This window comes from Acinonyx jubatus, chromosome E2 (assembly GCF_027475565.1).
Source record: "Acinonyx jubatus isolate Ajub_Pintada_27869175 chromosome E2, VMU_Ajub_asm_v1.0, whole genome shotgun sequence".
NCBI classification, from domain to species: domain Eukaryota; kingdom Metazoa; phylum Chordata; class Mammalia; order Carnivora; family Felidae; genus Acinonyx; species Acinonyx jubatus.
In genome coordinates, this window is record NC_069396.1 from 12,711,756 (window position 1) to 12,736,740 (window position 24,985).

At 38.5% G+C, this 24,985-nt stretch overlaps 1 protein-coding gene across 1 annotated transcript in view; it reads left to right on the plus strand.

Annotated features, from left to right (window-relative positions):
* Positions 1 to 24,985, plus strand: part of GLG1 (golgi glycoprotein 1) — a 147,049-nt gene that overhangs the window by 63,245 nt on the left and 58,819 nt on the right. The window contains exon 2 of the mRNA XM_015087194.3: positions 23,550 to 23,582. Within this exon, the coding sequence (XP_014942680.2) occupies positions 23,550 to 23,582 (33 nt within the window). The remainder of the gene's footprint in view (positions 1 to 23,549; positions 23,583 to 24,985) is intronic.

Below are 24,985 nucleotides of genomic sequence, written 5' to 3' on the forward strand. Positions count from 1 at the left end.
ATTACTGTTAAGGCTTTCCAGTATAAAATTAGTTGATTCTCCTGAAAATAAAGACATGCAGATAAGTTTTCTTTATCATATAGTTTACTAGTTTTCAATACCCTTGTTTATTTATTCTTAAAACAGTTGTAAGCGCCTACTGTGTGCTAGCTAAAAAAGTGAAATAGACAAAATTTCACCCTCCAAGAACATAGAAGCATTTCAATAATACAGTTTAATGCTTTACTAGAGAGATATACTATGCTTATATTCTCAGGCAGCTGATGAAATGACACCTTCTAATATTTTTTAATGTTTTTATTTATTTATTTTGAGACACAGAGAGAGCATGAGCAGAGAGAGAGGAGAGAAAATCCCTAGCAGGCTCTACGCTGTCATCATGGAGCCTGACGTGGGGCTCCATCTCTCGAAAGTTGAGATCATTATCTAAGCGGAAATCAAGAGTGAGACATTTAACTTACTGAGCCACCCAGGTGTCCCTACACTTTTTAAAGGCTCATAGTGGGGCGCCTGGGTGGCTCAGTCTGTTAAGCGGCCGACTTCGGCTCAGGTCATGATCTTGCGGTCCGTGAGTTCGAGCCCCGCGTCGGGCTCTGTGCTGACAGCTCAGAGCCTGGAGCCTGTTTCAGATTCTGTATCTCCCTCTCTCTGACCCTCCCCTGTTCATGCTCTGTCTCTCCCTGTCTCAAAAATAAATAAAACGTTAAAAAAAATTTTTTTTAAAAATAAAGGCTCAAAGAAAAATACTACATTTCAGCAGTACAGAGAAGTGCTTACAAATGTTATTGCTTGGTCTGTCAAAGAAGATGCTTAAAGCTGAGAGGGAATTAATAAGCCTGGTTCCAACTAAGTGACAAATAACTGAAAAATTAAATATCTCTTTAAATACTTGATGTTGTTTCTAAAATTTGAATATCTGGTAGTCATGTGTGATCTTTCAAACAAAATTTGGGGAAATTATATTTTTGATTTGCATATAGTAGAATACACACACGAACACACACACACACACGTATTTAAAATTTTATTTTAGAGAGAGCAAGAGTGCAGCAGGGGGAGAAGGGGCAGAGAGAGAGAGAGAGAGAGAGAGAGAGAGAGAGAGAGAGAGAGAGAATCTTGAGCAGGCTCCACTCTCAGCACAGAGCCTGAAACATAGCTCCATACCACGACCCCAGGATCATAATCTGAGCCAAATTCAAGAGTTGAATGCTCAACAGATTGAGCCATTTAGGCACCCCTAATCTGGAGTATTTTGTTGGTAATGTTGATGCCTTATATTTAAATATTTTAGAATAAGAACCTATAGGTACTTTACCTTTTCAGATGCTAATAGGAACATGGTTCAAATTGGTGTTTTTTTCAGGAAGAATGCTTTTGGTGTTTAGGAGGGACCATTCCTCATTGTGCAGGACTGTCCTGTGCATTGAAGGACATTTGCATACTAAGCCCCTTTTATAGTTTTTGTATTTTTATCAAAAGATAAATGCCTGCTTAGAACTGTTTGACCTAATAACATCAAGGCAGCTTTTATTAAGTGTAAGTGAATACAGTATATATTCCTGATTTACTTATTTTTTATTTTTTTTAATGTTTACTCACTTGTGAGAGAGAGAGAGACAAAGGCACGAGTGGGGGAGAAGGAGAGAGAGACACACAAACACACAGAATCTGAAGCAGGCTCCAGGCTCTGAGCTGTCAGCACTGAGCCTGATGTGGGGCTTGAACTCACGGACCATGAGATCATGACCTGAGCTTAAGTCGCATACTTAACCAACTGAGCCACCCAGGCTGCCCCTGATTTATTATTTTTAAAAAGAGTAAATTGTAGTTTAAACATTGCCCTCTAAATGCCAGTGTTACCCCAAGTCAGTGTGATAAACAAAATTTCTCTATATTTTCAAATATACCTGACTGGGAATTGGTTACTGTTAAAAAATAAAATACAACTGAGTAAATTTAAAGGTCAAATTAGCTTTACTCGGTGATGAATCGCATAGCACCACATGTAGCAAATAGAAAGGAGCTCTGAGCTGTACAAAATGGGAGACTTGTGTAGGCAGAACGGGACCAAAGTACCTCATATCTTTCTTTGGGGACCACAAGGGATCTTTCAGGCAGAAGACCTCACTAGTGCTGACTAGGAAATTCCAGTTTGAGTGGTTTAAGATTACATTCCTGAGAGAGACTGAAACTGTCAATTAGGTTAGGTATGAAGTCTTGAGTTAGCACAAGTGACTCCATTTTGAGCCTTTTAAAATTAAATACCATCTATTTATAACCTAATACCTTTGCTTTCTGTGTATGTGTACCAGATTTTACTTTCTGACCTTTGAGGACTGCCATGAACTTCAATAAATAAAACATTTCTCTCTCTTTAAAAAAAATTAGAATACATGCTTAGGTATCTGTGGGAGGGGTTTCCAGCTTGCTTGGTGTGGGAGCCTATAAATTTTCTTTATTATAAATCTCACCACACATTTTCTTACACTAGAAATAGTATCCATATCACGGTGTGGAAGATGCAGTACTCAACCTTGCCTTTTTTTCTAAACAGCTTTATTGAAGGATATTTAACATAGCCACTCATTTCAAGTTTACAATGATTTTTAGTAACTTTACTGAATAATGTAACCATCACCATGAATCAGTTTTAGAATATATTAAGAACTTCTACATCTCAACACCCGAAGGACAAATAATCCATTTTAAAAATGGGCAGAAGACATGAACAGACATTTCTCCAAGGAAGATGTACACATGGCCAACAGACACATGAGAAGATGCTCGACATCATCATCAGGGAAATGCAAATCAAAACTACAATGAGATATCCTCTCACACCTGTCAGAATGGCTAAAATAAATACACAAGAAACAACAGGTATTGGCAATGGATGTAGACAAAAAAGGAACCCTCTTGTACTGTTGGTGAGAATACAAACTGGTGCAGCCACTGTTGAAGATAGTATGGCAGTTTCTCAAAAAGTTAAAAATAGATCTGCCCTATGATCTAGTAATGGCACTACTGGATATTTACCCCAAAATTACAAAAACACTAATTCAAAGGGATACATGCACCCCTGTGTTTAATGCAGCATTATTTACAATAGCCAAATTATAGAAGCAGCCCAAGTGTCCATTGATTGATAAATGGATAAAGACGAGATGGTGTGTGTGTGTGTGTGTGTGTGTGTAAGACGGAATATTACTCAGCCATAAAAAAGAATGAGATCTTGACATTTGCAACAACATGGATGGAGCTAGAGAGTGTAATGTTAAGTGAAATAAGTCACAGTAAAACAAATAGCACATGACTTCACTCATGTGGAATTTAAGAAACCAACAAGCAAAGGGTAAAAAGAGAGAGAGGCAAACCAAGAAACAGACTCTTAACTATAGAGAACAAACTGATGGTTACCAGAGGGGAAGGGGATGGGAGGATGGGTCAAATAGGTGATTAAGGAATACACCTGTCCTCATGAGCACTGAGTGATGTATAGACTTGTTGAATCACTATATTGTACACCTGAAACTAATTTAACACTATATGTCAACTAACTGAAATTAAAATAAAAACTTTAAAAGACATTGCTCTGTGGCTTTTCTGTCAGATTCTTCTTTCTTAGTCACCTCCTTATAATCAGGTGGTTAAATGTCATGATTCTATTCTTACTTGGTTGAGGTAATTTCATTCCCACCTAAATGTTGTGATACCCATATCTCTGTCACAGGCCTAAACCTTTTTCCTAAGCTCCAGAAACATAACTGTATGCGGAGGAACTCCAGAAATATAATTCTTGATAACCTTTTTCTTCCCTGTCCTAGTGCTTTTCCATCAAGAAACCAAAATAGTGGACTTAATTTTTTAAGAGTAGTACTCTTTGATCTCTTTATTTAGTAATTTTTTTGTCCTGTCCAGCTTAAAGTCATTGCATAGTTTTGGTTTTACTTTGGGGCTGTATTTGCTTCAGATTCTGTCTCCCTCTCTTTCTGCCCCTCCCCTGCTCGTTCTCTATCCCTCTCTGTTTCTCAAAAATAAATAAACGTTAAAAAAAATTAATTTGGGGCTGTGTTAGAGAATTAGTGTTGAAATTAAAAGACCTGAGGGGTGCCCTGGTGGCTCAGTCGGTTAAGCCTCCGACTTCAGCTCAGGTCATGCTTTCATGGTGAATTCAAGCCCTGTGTCAGGCTCTGTGCTGACAGCTCAGAGCCTGGAGCCTGAAGCCTAGAGATCAGATAGGATTTCTGTCAACCAAATAACAAATGTATATGGAATGCCATTGTATGCCTGGTATTGTGGTGGCCCAAACTGTGATCACTGCCTTCCCGGAACTGCCCTCAGTTATCTTAAAAAGAAAAACACTGCCAGAGACTGGGGGGGGGGCGTTGTGATCAACCAAAAGTTTATTGCATTAGGATTTTAATACTTTCAGGAAGAATTTCAAGATAGATATAACTTGTAGCCAAATTATTGCAGCACAGTTATTTGTGCCACTGCCTGCTCTGTGATGTCATGGTTGCACCAAGTAAGAATTAGAGCATAGCTTTGAAATTCTTATTCAGTTCAGAATGAATAAGGTGCCCTGTGGCAGATATTTTTAGAATGGAGGAGCAGCTCCAGGGCTTGCTGTGAGTCAGGTTCTCATTCAGAAACTGATCCTGAATATCGACTTTAAAACTTGGAATCTTTCATCCTGAATTAGTTATTCTTCTGTTCTGAAAATTCAAGTTTAAGCTGTCCTTAGTATATCTCACAAGAATGCAACTTTTGGATCAGAGACCATTTAAATGATCCCTCTTATTGGAAGTGGATATTTTTCACAGGTACAAGCTGTTGTGAGTTGGTAATTATACTACCAAAATTGTCAGAGGGCTTCAGAAAGGTATGGCTCTATTTTTTGTAGGGAAAAGGTTTGAAAAATGTGTTTTTCTCTTTTCACTGTAGTTCAAAATCAAAGCATTCTGTGGCAGAGGATGAGATTAATAATTGGCTTTGCCCAGATCATAGCATAAATTAACTGGTAGAATAAGAATGTGAATTAACAAGTTCATAGTCTTACCCGGTCAGTTGCTTTCCTCGCTATGCAAAAAGAAAGCTTAAATATGAAAAAACCCTGCATTTTGTCATGAGTAGAAACTGTAGCCTTAAGCCATTACATAGATGGAAGATACTTTTGTCTGATCTCTTTTGGTTGCAATTAATGATGTAAGCTAGAGCTACTTAAATTCTAAGGCAAGGGTGATTGTCATCTTTGGAAGAAGAATGTTTATTTTTTTTGTTTTTTATTTCTGACGTTTTTAGAGAAGATAGATAATTATATTAATTAAGGTATTGGTGAAATAGGGAAAAGGTTGAAAAGAAAGTTTACATTTATAGGATTTTTGTGTGTGTGCTTGCTTTTAATTGAGGCACTACCCCCAAGAGGGCAGGAGAACAAAATAAAACCAGAACAACTTAGGAATTTTTAGTGGCCCCAAGGTGAACTAATAAGAGATTGTTTTAAACCAGAGAAGTCAATTTCCTATTCTTATGCACTGTTTCTTCATCTGGAAGCAGGGACAATTTTAGTAACCAGTTGAATAAATTATCTTGGTAAGTCGTGTATATTGAGGTCATTTATATAGTGGCAGACCTTTTGGAAAGGAGGTATTAATGCATTCACTTTTCTTTTGAAACTTCATTAACTTGCTCTTAGGCCAAAATTATTCCGTATTAGTTTATGTTTTAAAACATGTATTTGTTAATTTAAAAAAAATTTTTTTTAATTTTTCTTTATTGAGAGAGTGTGAGTGGGGGAGGGGCAGAGGGAGACACAGAATGTGAAGCAGGCTCCAGGCTCTGACCTGTAGCACAGAGCCTGACGTGGGGCTCAGACTCACAAACTGCGAGATCATGACCTGAGCTGAAATCAGATGCCACCCAGGCATGCCTGTTTGTTCTTTCTTTCTTTTAAGATTTTATTTTTAAGCAATCTCTACACACACGTGGGTAGATCAAGATGACCCAGCCCCAAGATCTAGAGTTGCACACTCCATTGACAGAGGTAGCCAGGCGCCTCTGTGTATTTGTTAATCTGAGATAAAGTTTTAAAATTAAAGTTATAGCCAAACGTTTTTGGTACATTACTTAATTAGTACTTAATGTGCTTCTTGAATTCCTTAGGTTAATGGCATAACTAGGTAACAACATTTATAACGTTGTAAGATTCTTTTTTTTTTTTTTTTAAATGTTTATTCATTTTTGAGAGACTGAGAGCACATGAGTGGGGAAAGGATAGAGGGAGGGAGGCACAGAATCTGAAGCAGGCTCCAGGCTCTGAGCTGTCAGCACAGAGCCCGACGCGGGGCTTGAACGCACAAACTGTGAGATCATGACCTGAGCCGAAGTCGGATGCTCAACCAACTGAGCCACCCAGGCGCCCCAAGTGTTGTAAGATTCTTAACCAGACAAATGACTCAGAGTAGACATATACTAGTGTACAACACCGTTTACATCTGAAGTGTATATTTTAAATGTCGCAATGTTTCATTTTGTGGATTTTATTTATAGTACGTATTACAGAGAAGGTAAGTCTCATTTAAATTTATTTATTTATTTATTTATTTATTTATTTATTTATTTATTTATGAACGAGAGGGAGAGCACATGCATGTGTGGGAGAGGGGCAGGGAGAGAGAGAGAGAGAGAGAGAGCGAGAGAGAGAGGGAGAGAGAGAGAGAATATGAATCCCAAGCAGGCTCCAGGTCCAGCTCAGAGCCCGACTGGTGCCTGGATCTCACAAACCGTGAGATCATGACCTGAGTGAGCTGAATCAAGAGTCACACACCTCACCAACTGAGCCATCCAGGCGCCCCAGTTCCTCTCATTTAAATCTTAAAACTTTTGGGGCACCTGGGTGGCTCTGTCGGCGAGGCATGTGACTCTTGATTAGGCTCAGGTCATGATCTCACGGTTTGTGAGATCCAGCCCCCAGTTGGGCTCTGAGTGGACCTAGAGCCTGCTTGGGATTCATATTCTCTCTCTCTCTCCCTCTCTCTCTGCCCCTATCATGCTCACTCTCTTTCTCTCTCAAAATCAATAAATAAACATTACAAAAAAATAAATGCTTGAAGGTTTTTTCCTTGCATACTAAGGTAAATAAAAATAAATAACATGGAGAATCTAGGTAGCAGGTTAAAAACATTCTTCTTGGCACCAGAATCAAGACTTTCAGTGAGAGCAGTCCAAGATTGACTTTCTGCTATCCATCCCACCCTGGTCTTTTTTTTTTTTTTTTTTTAACTAAAATGTGTTTTGGTTTGGGGGGGGGGGAATCTATCTATCTATCTATATGGATGTATATGTATATGTTCTGGGTTATTAGATATCACCTCTTGCTTCTGAGTAGGTATATTTTCCCTGATACAGAGAGCCTTTCCCCAGACAAATTCTGTATTGTGGATTATTTAGTAAGATTTCAGTTAGGAAAATGTTTGCGTGCTTTTTGTAGCTCACTTATGTTGTTTATAAGGTCTGTCCTTTTTCTCTGGTCCATGAGGCATTTCATTTGTATCACATGTTAGCATTTAAAATACTATTTTTGAAATACCAAACTTCACTCCAGTCATCGATTCTTATCTTCTCTATTTCTTGTGTAGACTAAAGATCTAAAGACCTTTAATCTAAGCCCCGTATTTTTTAAAGTTTGTTTATTTATTTTGAGGGAGACAGACAGACAGACCAAACAAGGGGGAGGGGCAGAGAGAATGGAAGAGAGAAGATCCCAAATAGGCTCTGCGCTCAGTGCGGAGTCTTATGAAGGTTTCAGTCCCATGAACTGTGAAATCATATGGGGCTCGATCCCACAAAATGAAATTATGACCTGAGCTGAAATCAAGAGTTGGACACTTAACTGACTGAGCCACCTAGGCGCCCCCAGAGCCCCATATTTTAGACATTAGATTTCCCATACTCTTCGGAAGAATAATAATTGTGATGATCAAAGTTTTAAAGATACTGTTGTAAGATCTGAGTGTATTTGAAAGAATTATGGTATAGTCCTAGATCTCGTTTGCACTGTTTTATATTTATTACCTGTTTATAGGTGGCTGTCAAGTGATTTGAAATAACACAGACAGATGCATGACATTTAAACTGAATTGTCAAAGTCATTGATCTTGCCTATTAAACTGACCACAAGTAGTATTTACTTGCACAGAAGGAGTCCACTTGAGTTTGGTGTGAGGAGAGAAGTGCATTGAATGCCAATGGTAGGCTAAAAACATTTCCCAAGTAAAATTTAGAAAAGTGATTTTACTTGAGTAATAGCCTTAGTTTGTTTGCACATTTAGACAGAACTGCATCTGAACAGTTGGATTTAAATACAAAGGCTGTTTGGAGCCTTAAAATATATGAGTGAACAAAACCAAAACTGTTTAAACCTCTCATGTTTACGTAGAAGCAACCTAAATGAAGTTCAAAATAGGTATCACATCTGGATTTGTATATGGGTATTAGATTGAGAGATAAGGGTGGAGGCAGGCAGAAATTCCACACACACATAATTGTGCTAAGCAACTTGATGAAGTCTCTTAAAGATTGTTCTTTCCATTGGCATAAGATTTTTCTACCATAATTTCCTAAGTTAATTTATTCCTTTACTCCAGTTTATCCTGATGTAATTTGGATAATTACATTAATAAATAGTTACATAAATAATGTAGCTATTATCACTTTTGTAATTGAACTGTATATGTGTGTGTGTGTGTGTGTGTGTGTGTGTGTGTGTGTGTAACTTACTGTCAAATTCGTTCCCATACAACACCCAGTGCTCATCCCAACAGGTGCCTTCCTCAATGCCCATCACCCACTTTCCCTTCTCCCCCACCCCTATCAACCCTCAGTTTGTTGTCAGTATTTAAGAGTCTCTTACGGTTTGCCTTCTTCCCTGTCTGTAACTTTTTTCCCCCCTTCCCCTCCCCCCTGGTCTTCTACTGAATTTCTCAGGATCCACATAGGAGTGAAAACATAGGATATCTGTCTTTCTCTGCCTGACTTATTTCACTTAGCATACCACTCTCCATTTCTGTCCACGTTGCTACAAATGGCCAGATTTCATTCTTATTGCCAAGTAGTATTCCATTGTGTGTGTGTGTGTGTGTGTGTGTATACATATATATATATATAGTATACACACACATATCACATCTTCTTTATCCATTTGTCAGTTGATGGACATTTAGGCTCTTTCCATAATTTGGCTATTGTTGAAAGTGCTGCTATAAACATTGGGGTACAAGTGCCCCTATGCATCAGCACTCCTGTATCCCTTGGGTGAATTCCTAGCAGTGCTATTGCTGGGTCATAGTGAGGACCCTTCACACTGTTTTCCAGAGCGGCTGCACCAGTTTGCATTCCCACCAACAGTGCAAGAGGGTTCCCGTTTCTCCACATCCTTGGCAGCATCTATAGTCTCCTGATTTGTTCATTTTGGCCACTATCTTTTATTCATTTTTTGAGAGAGTGTGGGTGGGGTAGGGGTAGAGAGGGAGGGAGACACGGAATCTGAAGCAGGCTCTAGGCTCTGAACTGACAACACAGCCTGACGCGGGACTTGAACTCACGGACCGTGAGATCATGACCTGAGCTGAAGTCAGACGCTTAACCAACTGAGCCACCCAGGCGCCCCTGTAATTGAACTGTTAAAACTGAAGTTGCCTTCCTCTAGCTAAGAATCTATAGATCTACAAACTTACTCCTGAAGTTGAGGCTTAAAAGAAAACCTCTTTTTACTTACTTTTTTCCTTATTTCTGAGATTGATTTATTGCTGTGTTTTGGAGTTAGGGCGGTACAAAATTAATAATCTTCTAGAAGTATACTATAATAATATTATAGATAATATTTATTGTATGCTTATTGTGAGTACTCATAGGTGCTTTATGTGCTTTGCCTAATTTATTCCTGCATATGTAATAAATACTCATCCCCATTTATAGATAAGGAAATTTAGGCTTACAAGAGTTAAATAATTAGTCCAGCTAGTACTTGGAAGAACCTAAATTTGATCCTAGTTCTCGCAAGTCTATGCTGCATAACCAGTGGTGTAGACTATATAGTAATGAGTGCTTAGAAATACCTGGAGCATCTTTAGTTTCCATTATTTGAGGTGAATGTTCTTTACCCAGAAAGTAATGCGTACTTGAACCATCGGCATACTTTATAAAGTATTTAAAAATAGTAAATCTAAAAGCATCTGGAACTGTTCTACCTTTGTCCTTTCACCTTCTCCCCGTGAACTACACCTTTTCTATACTTTGACTATTCCCTTTCTGTAACAATATTTTCCCTTCCTCAGAAAGGTAGTATTGGTTTATGGAATCATAGTAGATACGCAACTAGTTGGAGTCAGAATGTCTCACTTTTTATGTAGTTTTCCGCCAATTCCAATTGAAGTGTTGAGAGTTATGATCTATTTAGGTTATACAATGAGCACTGGCTCAGTTGGAGTACCATTAAAGGATCCTCCTGGTCTTTTGTTCTTTACATTTTGATTTCAAAATCCATTAATTTTATAACAGAAAAATATCACTTTAAAAGGCAAAGATATGGTTTGGAGATTGTGGATAATTCTTGTAAAATATTGCATCTTTATTGTTTACATTAATCTATCAATATTTCCCAAAGTAAGTGTTTAATTTACATCACTTCAGCATTTGATATAGTGGTGATTATTGATGTATACTTGGTAGTATCTTGTTCTGTCAACTGTAGATTGATGTTACCTAAGAAAAACGTGGGAAACTTGAGAAGATTTCATTAGATTATTCACGTTACTGATGTTTATAAACTTGAGAAGATTCAGTTTTTAAAATATATCAATTGAGGTTTTTCCAATTCAGCCCCAGAGTCCTTCTTTGAGCTAGATACTGAAGGATCAGTTGGTATGGACCCCAGTATACTTTTCTGAATTACGCCAATCTGTTAATAAAGCAAACCTGAATTTATTAGCACTTACTACAGATAGGAGGATACCACCTTGACAGGAAGAAGTCAAAATTGGGATATTTAAATGCCTTTGAGATCTGACATAAAGTGGTTTCAAAGGGTCTTTTAAAGAAGGGAACTGATTGTGATTGGACAAAATTTGCAATACAACAATTTAGAATTGGTGGACACTTCGAGTTAGAGGTCTTAAAGCAATTCTTCTTAATGTTTTTTTTAATTAATTTATTTATTTTGAGAGAGAGAGAAAGAGAATGACCTGAGGAGGGGCAGAGAGAGAGGAGACAGAGGATCCAAAGCGGGCTCCAAGCCGAAGACAGCAGAGAGCCCAATGTGGGACTCGCACTCATGAACTCTGAGATCATGAACTGAAGGCGGATGCTTAACCAACTGAGCCACCCAGGCACCCTTAAAGCAGTTCTTAATGCATAAATATGTTAGTTAGATAAGGAAGTCATTTGCTCAGATGAGAAGATTCTTGTCTCTGGTAAATTGATCTATTAGGAATTCCCTGAATCAAGTGGTGAAGTTATTGATTTGCAGTCTGTCTTTCTTGGGCAGAGATTCCCTGAAACAACAACTATGTCATGTTTAACATAGGTGGTCTACAGTCTTACGTTAACAGAAATGGTCTTGGTTATCTGTCCCCTCTTATCCTTCTTCAGCCCAGACTGAAAAATGGAACATTATCATCTGGGGATATGATCAATCTGGATGTAGACCACTGTTTTAAAGAATTGTGGTTGCATATCCAGTTTCAGGTAGTAGTCATTTCATCCACTACATATATCAACTTTTCCTGTTTGTATTGTAGGATGTTCATTTGTTTGTTGTATCATCTGATCCATCATTTAAGACTGGAGATGATGCGTTTGAACACTGCACCTCAAACAGGAGAGAGATTATGATCAGAGTTTGCAGTCCATTTCTAAGCCAGGAGCCTAGAGTGCCCAAATTAAAATAAGAGAACACATCTCATCCACAGTCCAAAGAGATTTTGTCCATAATCCAAAGAGCCTGTACATCTACATGTGGGGCTATCAGCCAGATTACTTAATTTCATAATTTCTTTGATTGTCTAGTTCCCATTTCAATCTGTGAACCATAGCATATAAGATTTCCCTAACTTTGTCAGTTATAAAGTGTGTTTGAAGAAGTTTGAGGGTAGAATGAAACAGTCCAGAATTCTTGTTGAGTAGTTCAGTCTTCAGATTTCAAATTGAGGCCCCTTCTTTATTTTACTGGTATTTTATGGTAAATACTCATAACATAAAATTTACCATTTTAAAGCATACAATTCACCACAGAGGCCCACATTTTCTCTTTCTTGAGGGAAGTTATCTGGTCTCATTTTTTTTGGAGAAAGAAGGGGACTGGTGGACCAGAATGGACCCTGACTCACCATCAGTTTACCAAGCTAAACCTGTCCAGTTTGCTGGCAGTAACCAATAGGCTTTTGTACCACAAATTAGGATCGGTCATTAGGGTCTACCCAATGATCAGTTCTTGACCAGAATATTCCTATAGGATTGCCAAAATTTTAGGTATAGTGTTGCCATTCAAAAGAAGTTAGATGCCAGGTAGGAGACTACAAAGTGGAGATATCTCAAGTAGATAAAGGGCTAGATTTGATAGGGAATCAGAAGAGTTACTTACAGAGTAAAAGGCCTATAAATATGAGACAGGTATTAAATACACACCATCTTTTTCATGTGACAGTTTGGTTATAGACTAGCTCCTGAAAATAATCATTAAGTGTTGTTTCAGTGGAGGCTGAAACCTCTTTCCTAGGTGTGACATGACAGGAGGTTTTAAATTTAGGGTTTTAGAATGGAGGTTTAAAGTAAAGGAAAAGGTGGAGTTTTCCCTTGAGTTTGGGTTTTTGTGTTGTGGTGCTGGCTTTGCTTTTTGATTTTTGAAGGAATATATTTTTTTTTTTACAGCCGTGTTTTCAAATCTCAAAACAATGCTCAAGTATGCTAGGTTTTCCCAGTTCAGTTTTCAGACAGATTGAGTTTTCTTATGTACTTAATAGCATTTATATGGAACCTTAAGGTTTTCATTCAGCCGTCAATTGATTCAGTGACATTGAGCAAACACCATCCCCATTTTGGACTTAAGTGGAGGGGTAGAGTGGTACAGGGGTGGTTGGGGAAGTGGTTTGGGACTACCTCAGTTGTGTTGAGTCTGTGGTGCCTTAGATAGTCATGAGGAGTAAGGAGGAGGTCCCAAAAGTTTGAAAATTTCTTGGATAAGTTATCTCTAAATTACGCTTTTAATTCTCTGACCTTCTGATGATTCTCTAAGCTTCAGGACATAATATCTTTTAAAGCTTTTGATCAGAATTATTTGCAGCAATGTCTGTAGGTTCTGATAGCTATATTTGTCGTTATCTTTAACTGTATTCAATTTTTTTTAAATTTCTCTGTTACATTTATCTTTCTCCATATCTACTGTTGTTCAGTGGTGATTACTTTTCCTCATATAGTTTCTTTTTTTTTTTATTTTTTATTTTTTTTTCCAACGTTTATTTATTTTTGGGACAGAGAGAGACCGAGCATGAACGGGGGAGGGGCAGAGAGAGAGGGAGACACAGAATCGGAAACAGGCTCCAGGCTCTGAGCCATCAGCCCAGAGCCCGACGCGGGGCTCGAACTCACAGACCGCGAGATCGTGACCTGGTTGAAGTCGGACGCTTAACTGACTGCGCCACCCAGGTGCCCCTCCTCATATAGTTTCTTGATGTGACTCCCTTTCCAGGAGACACTATTTGTATAAAACTATTTGCTGTTTCTCTGACACTTTTTGAGTCCATTTAAGCATCTATTGATGCCAAGGTACCAGGTACCCTTTTTCCCCCATTTCAGCTTAGCATTTCCCAGTATTCAGATGGCCTTTATCTCTCTCATCTAACCTAAGATTTGTCCCCCTGAGGCTCCTGCTTCAAAGCTTACACATGCTTCAGAATTATGCAGTTGCTCTGTTACTCAGATGGAAGGCTAGTCCCTGAGTCAAAGCTGTTCTCTTCAGAAGCACCAGTCGTAGCGGGACCTGGGTGGCTCAGTCGGTTAAGTGTCCGACTTTAGCTCAGGTCATGACCTCGCGGTTTGTGAGTTGGGGTGCCACATCGGATTCTCTGCTGTCAGCACAGAGCCTGCTTTGGATCCTCTGTCCTCCTTTCTCTGCCCCTTCCCCCTGGTTTCTCTCTTTCTCTGTCTCTCAAAATAAATAAATAAACTTAAAAAGAAGAAGAAGACGCACCAATCATTTGCGCTGGGTTATACAGAAAGGGTTCTGCACGTTCTGGCAGCTCTGTGCTCTTTGCCTCTCTTTAGGCCAGTTAAAGTAAGTAGTGCACTAACCCCTGGTCAGTATGGAAGAGATGTGGTATTTTTAGATACTTGAGTATGGTTCATGAGAAATTATATTTCATTTTGGGACTTTTTTTGCATCTTGTAATTTTATATGCCTTTTTTGTTTTTATCTTCTCACAATTACAGAAGTAACATAGTCGGATTGGAGGTACTGAGCTGCATTGACAGAATCAGTCCAGATTTACTGGCCGTAATCCCTAATAGTATTGTCACATGCCTGGAAAACTTCTCTCTCTTTTCATTTCCCACTTTGCATTTGGCTCAGTAGCTCCTGCTTTGACAAATTTGGCCCTGTACATTCAGCTGTTCCAAATCAACTGAGATGGCAAGTTAAATAAAACATATAAAGGATGCCATATAAAAATTGACCTTTTGTTCCTTATTCATACTATGTCCTTCAGAGAATTTTGTTTTCACTTCTCATTCTCAAACTCCCACATACAAGCGCTTGGGTGGCTCAGCTGGTTGAGCGTCCGATTCTTGATTTCAACTCGGGTCACCATCCCAGGGTTGTGGGATCAAGCCCCACATCGGGCTCCGCACTGAGCACAGAGCCTGCTTGAGATCCCCCTGTCAACTCAGGCCCTCTTCCCACCTCCCTGTGTGTGCATGCATGCTCTCTCTTTCTCTCTCTCTCTCCCCCCTAAATAAAATGGAAAAATAAATAAATAAATAAATAAATAAATAAATAAATAAATAAATAAATAAATTTCTCGCCTAAAAGTTGAGCATACCGACACAACTAAACCATAAAATGGTTAATGTGCTTTTCTTAGAACTACTAATCTAGGACTCTTAAGAGGACCAGATTGCTACTTGCCATGTTCTAGAAAGTGTGGATTTCCCATATTTCCCTGCCCCAACCATCCCCTTTGAAATACACACTGAAAGAGAAAGAAAATAGAAAAATATGGACTGCAAAGAGTGTATCGTCAGATTCCCTTGGGTGCCTTACCTATGATTAGTATTCCATATATTTTCACAAGTGTCTCTGTTTGTCTTTTTTGTTTATTTTTGAGAGAGAGAGAGAGAACAAGCAGGGGTGGGGCAAAGAGAGAGGGACAGAGGATCCTAAGCTGGCTCCATGCTGACAGTAGGAAGCTGGATGTGGGACTTGAATTCACAAACCATGAGATCATGACCTGAGCTGACGTCTGAAACTTAACCGACTGAGCCATGCAGGTGCCCCGCTCTGACTTCTTTCTGTTATCCTACCCATAGTGGGTAAGGGGGACTTTCTTCATTCTTTAAAGTATCAGGCCCTCTTCACACCCCAGACTCCACTTTTTGTATAATGGTTAGGTGTAGACTCATGTTTTATCTTCCCTACCACACTAATTGATTTACTTGAAAGCCAGCATCTATAATCTGTGTCTCATACCCTTTTTAAAAATAAATCTCCCACTGGACCTTTATAGTAAATTCATTCTGAAAAGTTGGTTGAATGTTAAAGAATCACACAAAAGCACAACTCTTTAGTGAATCAGAAAAGCATTGTTGGAGGGCACAAAGCCTATGCTGGTCACTGTCCTTTTGGAAAAACAATACTTAGCAGCAATCCCTGGGTACAAATAAGAAAAGTTAATTCTCATTGGCCAGAATAATGTACTGAAAAGAACTTGGTTATGAATCTGACAGAAGATTAAAATTCAGTTTATACTTGCTCACGGAAAGTTCACCAAGACTAGAAAACTGACTTTAATCATTACCAACTGTATTATATTGAGTTTGCTTTTTTTTTGGTGGGCAGGAGGCAGGTGGATTGGGTCATGTTAATAAATGAATTGTTCATATGATTGGCACTTTACTGGGTTCTTAATGAACAAACTCCCAGAAGAAGAATCTCCTTACTATTGTAGGAGAATGTTTCTAATCACAGGGAGACATCAGGTTGTTGCCCAGCCTTCAGATTTGTGCAAGGCTATAAAAGCACTGATACTGTTGACATTTTTTCTTTGTTTTCTCCCAGGTGATTAATAAACAGCGTCTATTATCACTTAATTTAGTATCAGGTGTGATCTGGTGGGTAGTTCAACTTCAATCTGTCTAACTGTAGAATGTTCCAAATTTTAGACACAGTCCAGCTCCCAAGCATTTCTATTTCAGAAACTGGGACAACTTCCAAGTAAGTTTTGTGAATCCTTCAATTTCTCCTGCCAGACTCATTAACTCAGCCTGTTCACCTTGGGGAAATCAGAGTTCAGACTTGAACTTTCTGTAAAAACCATCCTTTTAAGTGAATGTGATGGTTGATTTAATTGAGAATATTCAGACTCAGGCTTTTCAGTAGTTTGTTCTGAAACCTGTTGTGCTTTGGCCAGCAGAGAATGATTAAGATGAAGAACTGGGAAACTGTAGTCATAATATGCAAATTACCCACATTAAAAGACATGGAAATCAATAAATACTTCTATTTCTATTTTCCACATCTCACATCTTATAGCCTCCTACAGCTGCAAAGAATCTCAACCATCTTAGACCACTGTTTCTTAATTTTTTGGTGCCTTATGGTTCTTTGTGAGATTTATCATGACAGCTATGAATTCTCAGAAAAATATACTTCCGCACAAAAGTTTGTATTCAGTTTCAAGAGAGTCTCACCCCTAAAGTCAGTTCATGATCCTAGGTGAAGAAATCCCTGTTCTATCCTCAGGGGTCTGGAGAAGTTAAGTGACACACCAAAATCACACGGCTTCTATAGCTGAATATTTTCATGAATCCGTTGTCTTTTTTCTGTCATTGTATCCCTTTAGTTAAAACCCATTTTGAATTCACAGAGCTTAGAGGAAGGACAAGTAGTTTTAAGCCATAAAGTGAACTACATCATCTTTTGCTTACCCAACAAGGAGACTGGAGTACAGTAATACCGAAAACATTTAAATCATTGATTTAGAAAGGCCAAGTGAACTAAGCAAAGTTTTTTTTATAATTTGCTCTAGTTACCATAGGGCTACTCTGGATTCATAGTTGGTCTAATTACTCCAGTCTTTACTTACCTGTGCTTCCTGCATGTAAATTCATCATGTGGCTGTCAGATCATTCTAGAGTACTTGTTCTGTTTATTCATGCTGTCTGCCTTTCTTTTTCTTGCACCTCTTGAAGACCCTCCACCCCATCCCCCACCGGTCATTGTGCTCAACCTGACCTTACGGAGCCTTTTTTGGGAGGCATCACGCTGAAAGCATCACAGTGAGCATTAGTTGCCATTTATTAGCATTATTTAAATTCCTGTTGTGCTGTCTCCTAGAAGTGTACTTTGATCACATTACTCAGTTTTTCTGGATTTTGAGATCTTCATCTGTAAAATTGGACACAAAACCATTTATCTTGCAGTCCATCATGTCAGAAATGAATTTGACATCTAGCTCAGTTAAGTGACACTTTTACCTTTTCCTGCTATCCATGACATTCTTTATTGGAGTCAGGCCGATGTCTCCAAGCACTCAGTGCTTATCTCCTTTATGGTGTTATTGCCACATTGTTCATTCAGCATTATTTGAGCTCTTTCTCTGTTTCAGTCACTGCCGTGTTGGGTTGAGGGGATGTGTCACACTCTCCTTTTCTCTTTCCTCTGTTCCTAAATTTTTTTTATTGATACTAATACATGTAATTTCAGCAGTCTCTTCTACAAAGTTTGGTCATTAAATTAACAGCTATTTATGAGGCTTATCATAAATTTTTCTCCTCCCAGATGCATTGCCAAGAGGACAATTATTTATTTTCCATGAGGAAACACTTGATGGAAGACACTTATTTCTTCTTTTGTTTTTAATGTTTATTTATTTTTGTGAGAGAGAGTGCCCATGTGAGAGTGCATGTACAAGTTGGGGAGGGGCAAAGAGACAGAGACAGAGAATCCCAAGCAGGCTCCACACTGTCAAGGGCAGAGCCCGATGCAGGGCTCGAACTTGTAACAAAGAGATAGTGACCTGAACGGAAATTAAGAGTGTGATGCTTAACCCACTGAGCCACCGCAGCACCCCAGAGACACTTCTTTTGAAGTCCTGTCTCTAGAATGTCTGTCTCTAGAATGATGGAGAGCAGCTAATAATATAGCAAAGCTCAGCTTCTCATTTGATAGTTCCACAGGCTAGGAGCCTGCTCTTTGCCTCTGATTTAATGGGGAGAGAGTGAGGATAGGACTCCTAAACTGGTTACAAGGAAGGTTTCAGTTCTTAATCCTCTATTTTGATCATGTTCTTCTTTATCATTTGAAAAAATTACTACATATACCACAATATTTTATAGTTACTTAAAAAATATTAATTCTTTTTTTTTTAATTTTTAAAATTTTATTTTTGAGAGAGAGAGATAGAGCACGAACGGGGAAGGGGCAGAGAGAGAGGGAGACACAGAATCCAAAGCAGGCTCCAGGCTCTGAGCTGTCGGCACAGAGCCTGACATGGAACTCGAACCCACAAACCGCAAAATCATGACCTTAGCTGAAGTTGGATGCTTAACTGACTGAACCACCCAGGTGCCCATTAAGTATTCTAATATATGCATTATAAAACCTTAAAATGTAAATTAAAAGATGATTTTTTTTTAAGAAGAGGTTCTCTGGGCGCCTGATTGGCTAAGTTGATTGGGCACCTGACTCTTGATTTCAGCTCAGATCATGGTCTCGCGGGTTCATGGGTTTGAGCCCTGCGTGGGGCTCTGCACTGACAGCATGGAGCCTGCTTCGGTTCCTCAGTCTCTTTCTCTCTCTGCCCCTCTCCCACTTGCTCTCTCTCTCAAAAATAAATAAAACATTAAAAAAGTAAAGAGAGATTCTCTTATTTTCTTCTTGGGCTCTAGGGGATCATCTACCCTGCGTATTCCATGGAAATCATTCCTTTGTCTCATCTTTCAGGCCTAGCTCAAGTCCCAGTTCTTGCTTAATTGCATGACTTCACCATTTTATCTCTTCAACTGGATTGTAAACCACCTGAGGTTAGAGACAGTGGCTTATCTTTCTTCTGTATCCCACAACAATCCCTCACACAATTTTGGGTCCATCATAATTATCCAGTATTTACTTGTTGCTTCATTTCTTGGGATCATTTCAGAGTATTATTTCATTGATAACAAAGTAAACAAAAAAATCCTCGGCCTTATTCTACCTTAGTAATTCTGGGTTTTATTCTCTATGCGATTCATCTTCTTAGGTTAAAGGTAATCAAGCCTATCTGCATTTATAGTTTTGCAGAAGTAGATACATACTGTGTCTGATGAAGTGATTTGATTGGGACATCATGGGAGTGGTACAGTCTGAGAATCAAACCTGCATCCGCACCCACATCTGTTTTTGGTCCCTGATATTTTTGCCTTTTAGAGTCTTATCAAATGGTCATGCTAAACCATAGCATTTTCTTTTTATACTTCCTCTGGAGTTACTTTGTGCTGGCATTCATGTTCCCACTGTTTGGGTATACTACTTTATTTTTTATATTTTGCAGATAGGTCTCTGTTCACTTCCTCTGAACCATCTCTATGACCTTTGATTCTACAGACCCTTTTAAATTTCTGAAATTATTTGCAATTATACATAGAAAATCTTCATAGCTGTTTAGTTCTGTTAGTCTCAATGGCCTAACATCATAACCTGGTTCTTTTTTTTTTTTTTTTTTCATGTTTATTTTTGAAAGAGAGAGAGACAGAGCATGAGTGGAGGAGGGGCAGAGAGAGACAGACAGACAGACAGAATCTGAAGCAGGCTCCAGGCTTTAAGCTGTTAACATAGAGCCCCATGTGGGGCCTGAACTCAAGGACTGAGAGATCATGACCTAAGCCAGAGTCGGGTGCTCAACTGACTGAGCCACCCATGCGCCCAAATCATAGCCTGGTTCTTATAGCATTCCTATGTTGTCATCGTCTCTTTCTTGGAAGAGATACTAAATCTAAAAAGAAAAAAAAATAAGTTTATTGCCTATTGCAAATTAAGATGACAAAAGAGACGAAAACGAAACACTGGGCTCCCAATGTGCAGTTCATTTGTGTCTCCGTGGCTCACGTGTTTCTTTCATAAAAGGCTATAGTACTCTGTATTTACTAACATAATTCACTAAATTAGATTGTAGCTATTATCAATTGTGGCTTAATGGATTTCAGATTTTTATTATTCCATTTGCTTGATAGGGATATTATTCATTTTTTTCCTTCATAACAATCTCCCTCAATTTCAAGTTCTCATAATGACAGATACTTACTTTTCTTGCCCGTGGCTCTGCAAGTCATTTAGGATGGCTCTGCTCTGGGCTATAGGTAGGGTTTAAGTCTGCTGCACATGTCTCTTTTCCTTGTACTAGCAGCTGCCTGGACGTGTTCTTCTCTTGGGAAGTGGCAGGAGTGTGAGAGTGAAAAGCACATTTAAAACTTCTTCTATTGGGGCGCCTGGGTGGCTCAGTCGGTTAAGCGTCTGACTTTGGCTCAGGTCATGATCTCCTAGTTCCTGAGTTTGAGCCCCGCTTGCCAGCCGGCTCTGTGCTGACATCTCAGAGCCTGGAGCCTGCTTTGGAGTCTGTCTCCCTCACTCTGCCCCTCCCTTGCTCATGCTCTCTTTCTCTCTCTCACTCAAAAAATGAATAAACATTTTAAAAAGTAAATAAAATCTCTTCTATTGTGTCTATTTAAAATCCCATTGGCCAAAGCAAGTCAGTAGTAGCCTAGCCTTATATCATTGGAGCAGGGTGTATACTCATTGCGCAGCAGGAGGCTGTGCAGAGTTACAGAGCAAAGGTTGTGGATATCAGATGCTATTAAAGAGGAGTAAAAAACTAGGGGAAATAATCCAGGCTACCAATGTAGGGAAGCAAGCCATTAAAACTGTCAATTTGCTCGTATAGGTCCTGTGAACTGTAAACATAACACTTTTTCCATGAGCAACTTGCATATTATTTAAATAAATTATTTTGAAAATGCTCTAATGCTCTGGATTTCTTTCAAGAATTCTCCTTTTTTAGGGGCGCCTGGGTGGCTCAGTTGGTTGAGCGTCTGACTTCGGCTCAGGTCATGATCTCATGGTCCGTGGGTTTGAGCCCCGCGTTGGGCTCTGTGCTGACAGTTCAGAGCCTGGAGCCTGTTTCAGATTCTGTGTCTCCCTCTTTCTCTGACCCTCCCCTGTTCATGCTCTCTCTCTCTCTCTGTCTCAAAAATAAATAAACGTTAAAAAAAATTTTTTTTTTTTTTTTTTAAAAAGAATGCTCCTTTTTTAAAGTAAGCTGCGTGCTCAACATGGGGCATGAACTCACAACCCCTGAGATAAAGAGTCTTATGCTTTACTAACTGAGCCAGCTGGCTGGCCCCCCTCAAGAATGCCCCTTTAATCCAAAGTTATTGTGTAGTAGAAATGAATACTAGTTGAAATGATAGTGTTACTCATTGGCTTTGTGCTTTGTTTGAGAAAGAGCAAGAATTGCTGATTGATTGGAAAATATTTAAGGGATAGATTAAAACAGGATAAGGCAGAAAGCTGCCTAAACAAAATAAAGCTTTCTTGCTAATAATAAACTGTTAAGAGATGTAAGACAAGCACTTGGGATTGAAGTGGAGGGAGCAGAGTTAAGCTAGTTTCAGTCATAGTATAGAGGCTGATTTCTGAGACTAGAAAGCCCCCCAAAAAAGGCATCACCTGTTTTTATGTAGACAAGTGGGGGAACAGTCCAAAGATGGTATGTTGTAATTTTATGATTACCTAGGAATCTAATTAAAGTCACTTTTCCTTTTGTGTGTGTGTGTCTATTGATTTTGAGAGAGAGTGTATGTACGTGGAGATGAGGGTCAGAGAGAGAGGAGATAGAGACCCCCAAGCAGGCTCTGCGCTGACAGCACACCTCGGGGCTCAATCCCAGTGAGATCATGACCTAAGCCAAAATCAAGAGTCGTACGCTTAACCGACTGAGCTACCCAGGCACACCTAATTAAAGTCAGTTATAATATTTTAAGAATAAGTACAAAAACAAGTTTTTATATTAGTGTCAATGCCTATTAAATTCTACAGTGAATTAGTAGTTCCCTAGAAAACTTTTTCTTTCTGAAGTGATTGATGCTAGTTGTGGCTGCTTAACTTGTTAGTATTTACTGTTTATTGCCTTATCTCTATCCGTGAATAGAAAGAATCTTTTTATTTTGAAAATGGCATCTTTTAGGACCTGCTTTGGTGATATTTCATAGAAGGTGCACAGAATTCCCTTCCTTTGAACAGGTTGGAATGCTATGGAAACTCAAATGAAATGGTATTGTCTTACAATTGTATCTTTTTTAAAGGCATGAACAAGGAAACTAAGTATGTGTATTGCCGTTATGTAACATTAAGCATAACCTAGCTTACTTTTTAAATTATGGAATAGACAGTTCATTTTACTTCTGGTACATGTACCTGGCTTTGCAGAGCACATATAGTCATGGGACTATATATATAATTTCTATTTTTTTAAAAAACGTTCTATTTTAAATGATATACTTGCAAGATTATAGGCTCCTAAGAAGTTACATAGAAGTCCTATGTACCCATGACCTCACTTCACCTAGTGGTGGCATAAGACTAGTTTTTAAATCATTTGATGGACCTTCTTTGTCCTCTTCAAAAATTTTTTTCTTAATATGTATTTATTTTTGAGAGAGAGACAGAGACAGAGACAGACAGTGATCGGGGTAGGGGAGCAGAGAGAGGGAATCACAGAATCGGAAGCATGCTCCAGGCTCTGAGTTGTCAGCACAGAGCCTGATGCGGGGCTCAAACTCACAAACTGCAAAGTCATGACCTGATCCACAGTTGGATGCTTAACCGACTGAACCACCCAGGTGCCCCTGCCCTCTTTAATAAGTCTGTTTTGTTTTGTGTTGTTTTTTTAAGATATCTAACTTTAGAAAGGACACCTGTATTGTGCCTGATTTTCTTTAGCTTTCAGAATTATGAAGTGTTCTGTAAGGATCCTGATGTCCCTATAGCTTTGTTTCTATAGTACTTTATTCTCCCCTGTCCCTATTTTCAGATCAAACCATTGATTACAAAGGGGTTATGTCTCATCTCCTTTTCTGGTATATTTCTCCCCAGCTATCTAAAAGATATATAAGCCCCATTTTCCTTCTTAAATTGAAGAAGCATATTCAGTTAAATATTCACATTTCTTGTTTTGAGTTTATTTTGGTGGTGTTTGAAAACTTGAGTTTTTTTTTTTTTTTAACATTGTCTTTTTTTCCCCCCCTTTTAGCCTGAAAATGAGATTTCTTCAGACTGCAATCATGTAAGTATGGATTTTCCAGAGTTCACTGTATATACTTTATATGTGTGACAGGTTCAGGATGCTTTTCCTGTTATTCTGAGAAATATTATGTCTTCTTAGATTCCCTCCATCTTAACCACGATGATCGGCCTTATTTAAGGATCATGGTAAATCTGCAAATACCCTTCCATTCTAGAAACCAGCAGGTTTTGTCAAATAATATTTACGTACTTAAGTTTAAATTTTACTTCAGTTATAGCTACCATATGAAAATAATTGTTTCTCTGCTTATCAAGTTTACAACTTTAGAATTCTATATTTTAAAGTTGTTTTATTCCGTCATAATACAGTCACATACTATGTACCGTACACTGTGATAGAAACTACAGGCACCTACAAGTGAATACCTTGAAGACAGAGGCCTGTATTAGAGTTAGCGGAAAGAAAAGTGAATTTTGCTCCGGGGGGATTGATGTCAAGAAAGACTTAAAAGTGGAAATGAGACTTGAGTTGGGTCTTAAAAGAGGAGTGAGTAGTCCTATGTCTGACAGTGCTGGAAGAAATCACTGTCACAGTGTAGAAGGCAGTTTGGAGGGCAGATGTAAGAGCAGAGAAGCAGGCTAACTGCTTAGATTGACTGCTTATTCTAAAGAATGTGTAGATAGGTCAGAGATTCAAAGTAAAAATAAAACCACAGGAGTACTAGAAGAAAACATGAACACGAGGAACGTGTTTTAAAACATGACAGAACATTAAGAACTATATTTGTAAAAAAAGATTGGTAAATTTGATTGCATTAAACAAACTCAAAAGATTTTATTTTTCCTTCAAAAATGTTCGGTATATTATGAAAAAGTATTTGCAACACTGATAAAAAGGCCTATATTCTTTAATAGAAAGCGCTGTTAATAGACACAGGCCACAGATATTTATATACTATTCACAGGTAAAGAAAAAGATGTCCAGTAAATAATGAAAAAGTTGATTCTCTCTTATAGTTAAAAGTGTGAAAATTAAAAGACAAATGAGTGCATTGTTTTCACCCATCTGATTAGCAAATATAAAAAAATTAATAAATACACAGTATTGATGGGAATATGGGGATTTAAGCTCTCTAGCCCACTAATCAGCAAACTGCTACCCATTGGCCAAATCCAAACCACTGTTACACATAAAGTTTTATGGGAATGCTCCCACGCACATTCAGTTACATATACTGTCTTTGGTTGCCTTCCACGCCATAATGGAAAGGTTGAGTAGTTTCTGCAGAGACTTTAGGTCCCTTGAAGTATAAAAGAAAAAGTGGCTAAACACCTCTCTAGCCTATGGATAGGAATATAAATATGAAAAACTTCTTTATAAAGCAGTCAACTTAAAATGTGTATGTTCTTTGGCCCAGCATTTTTACTTCTAAGAATTTATGT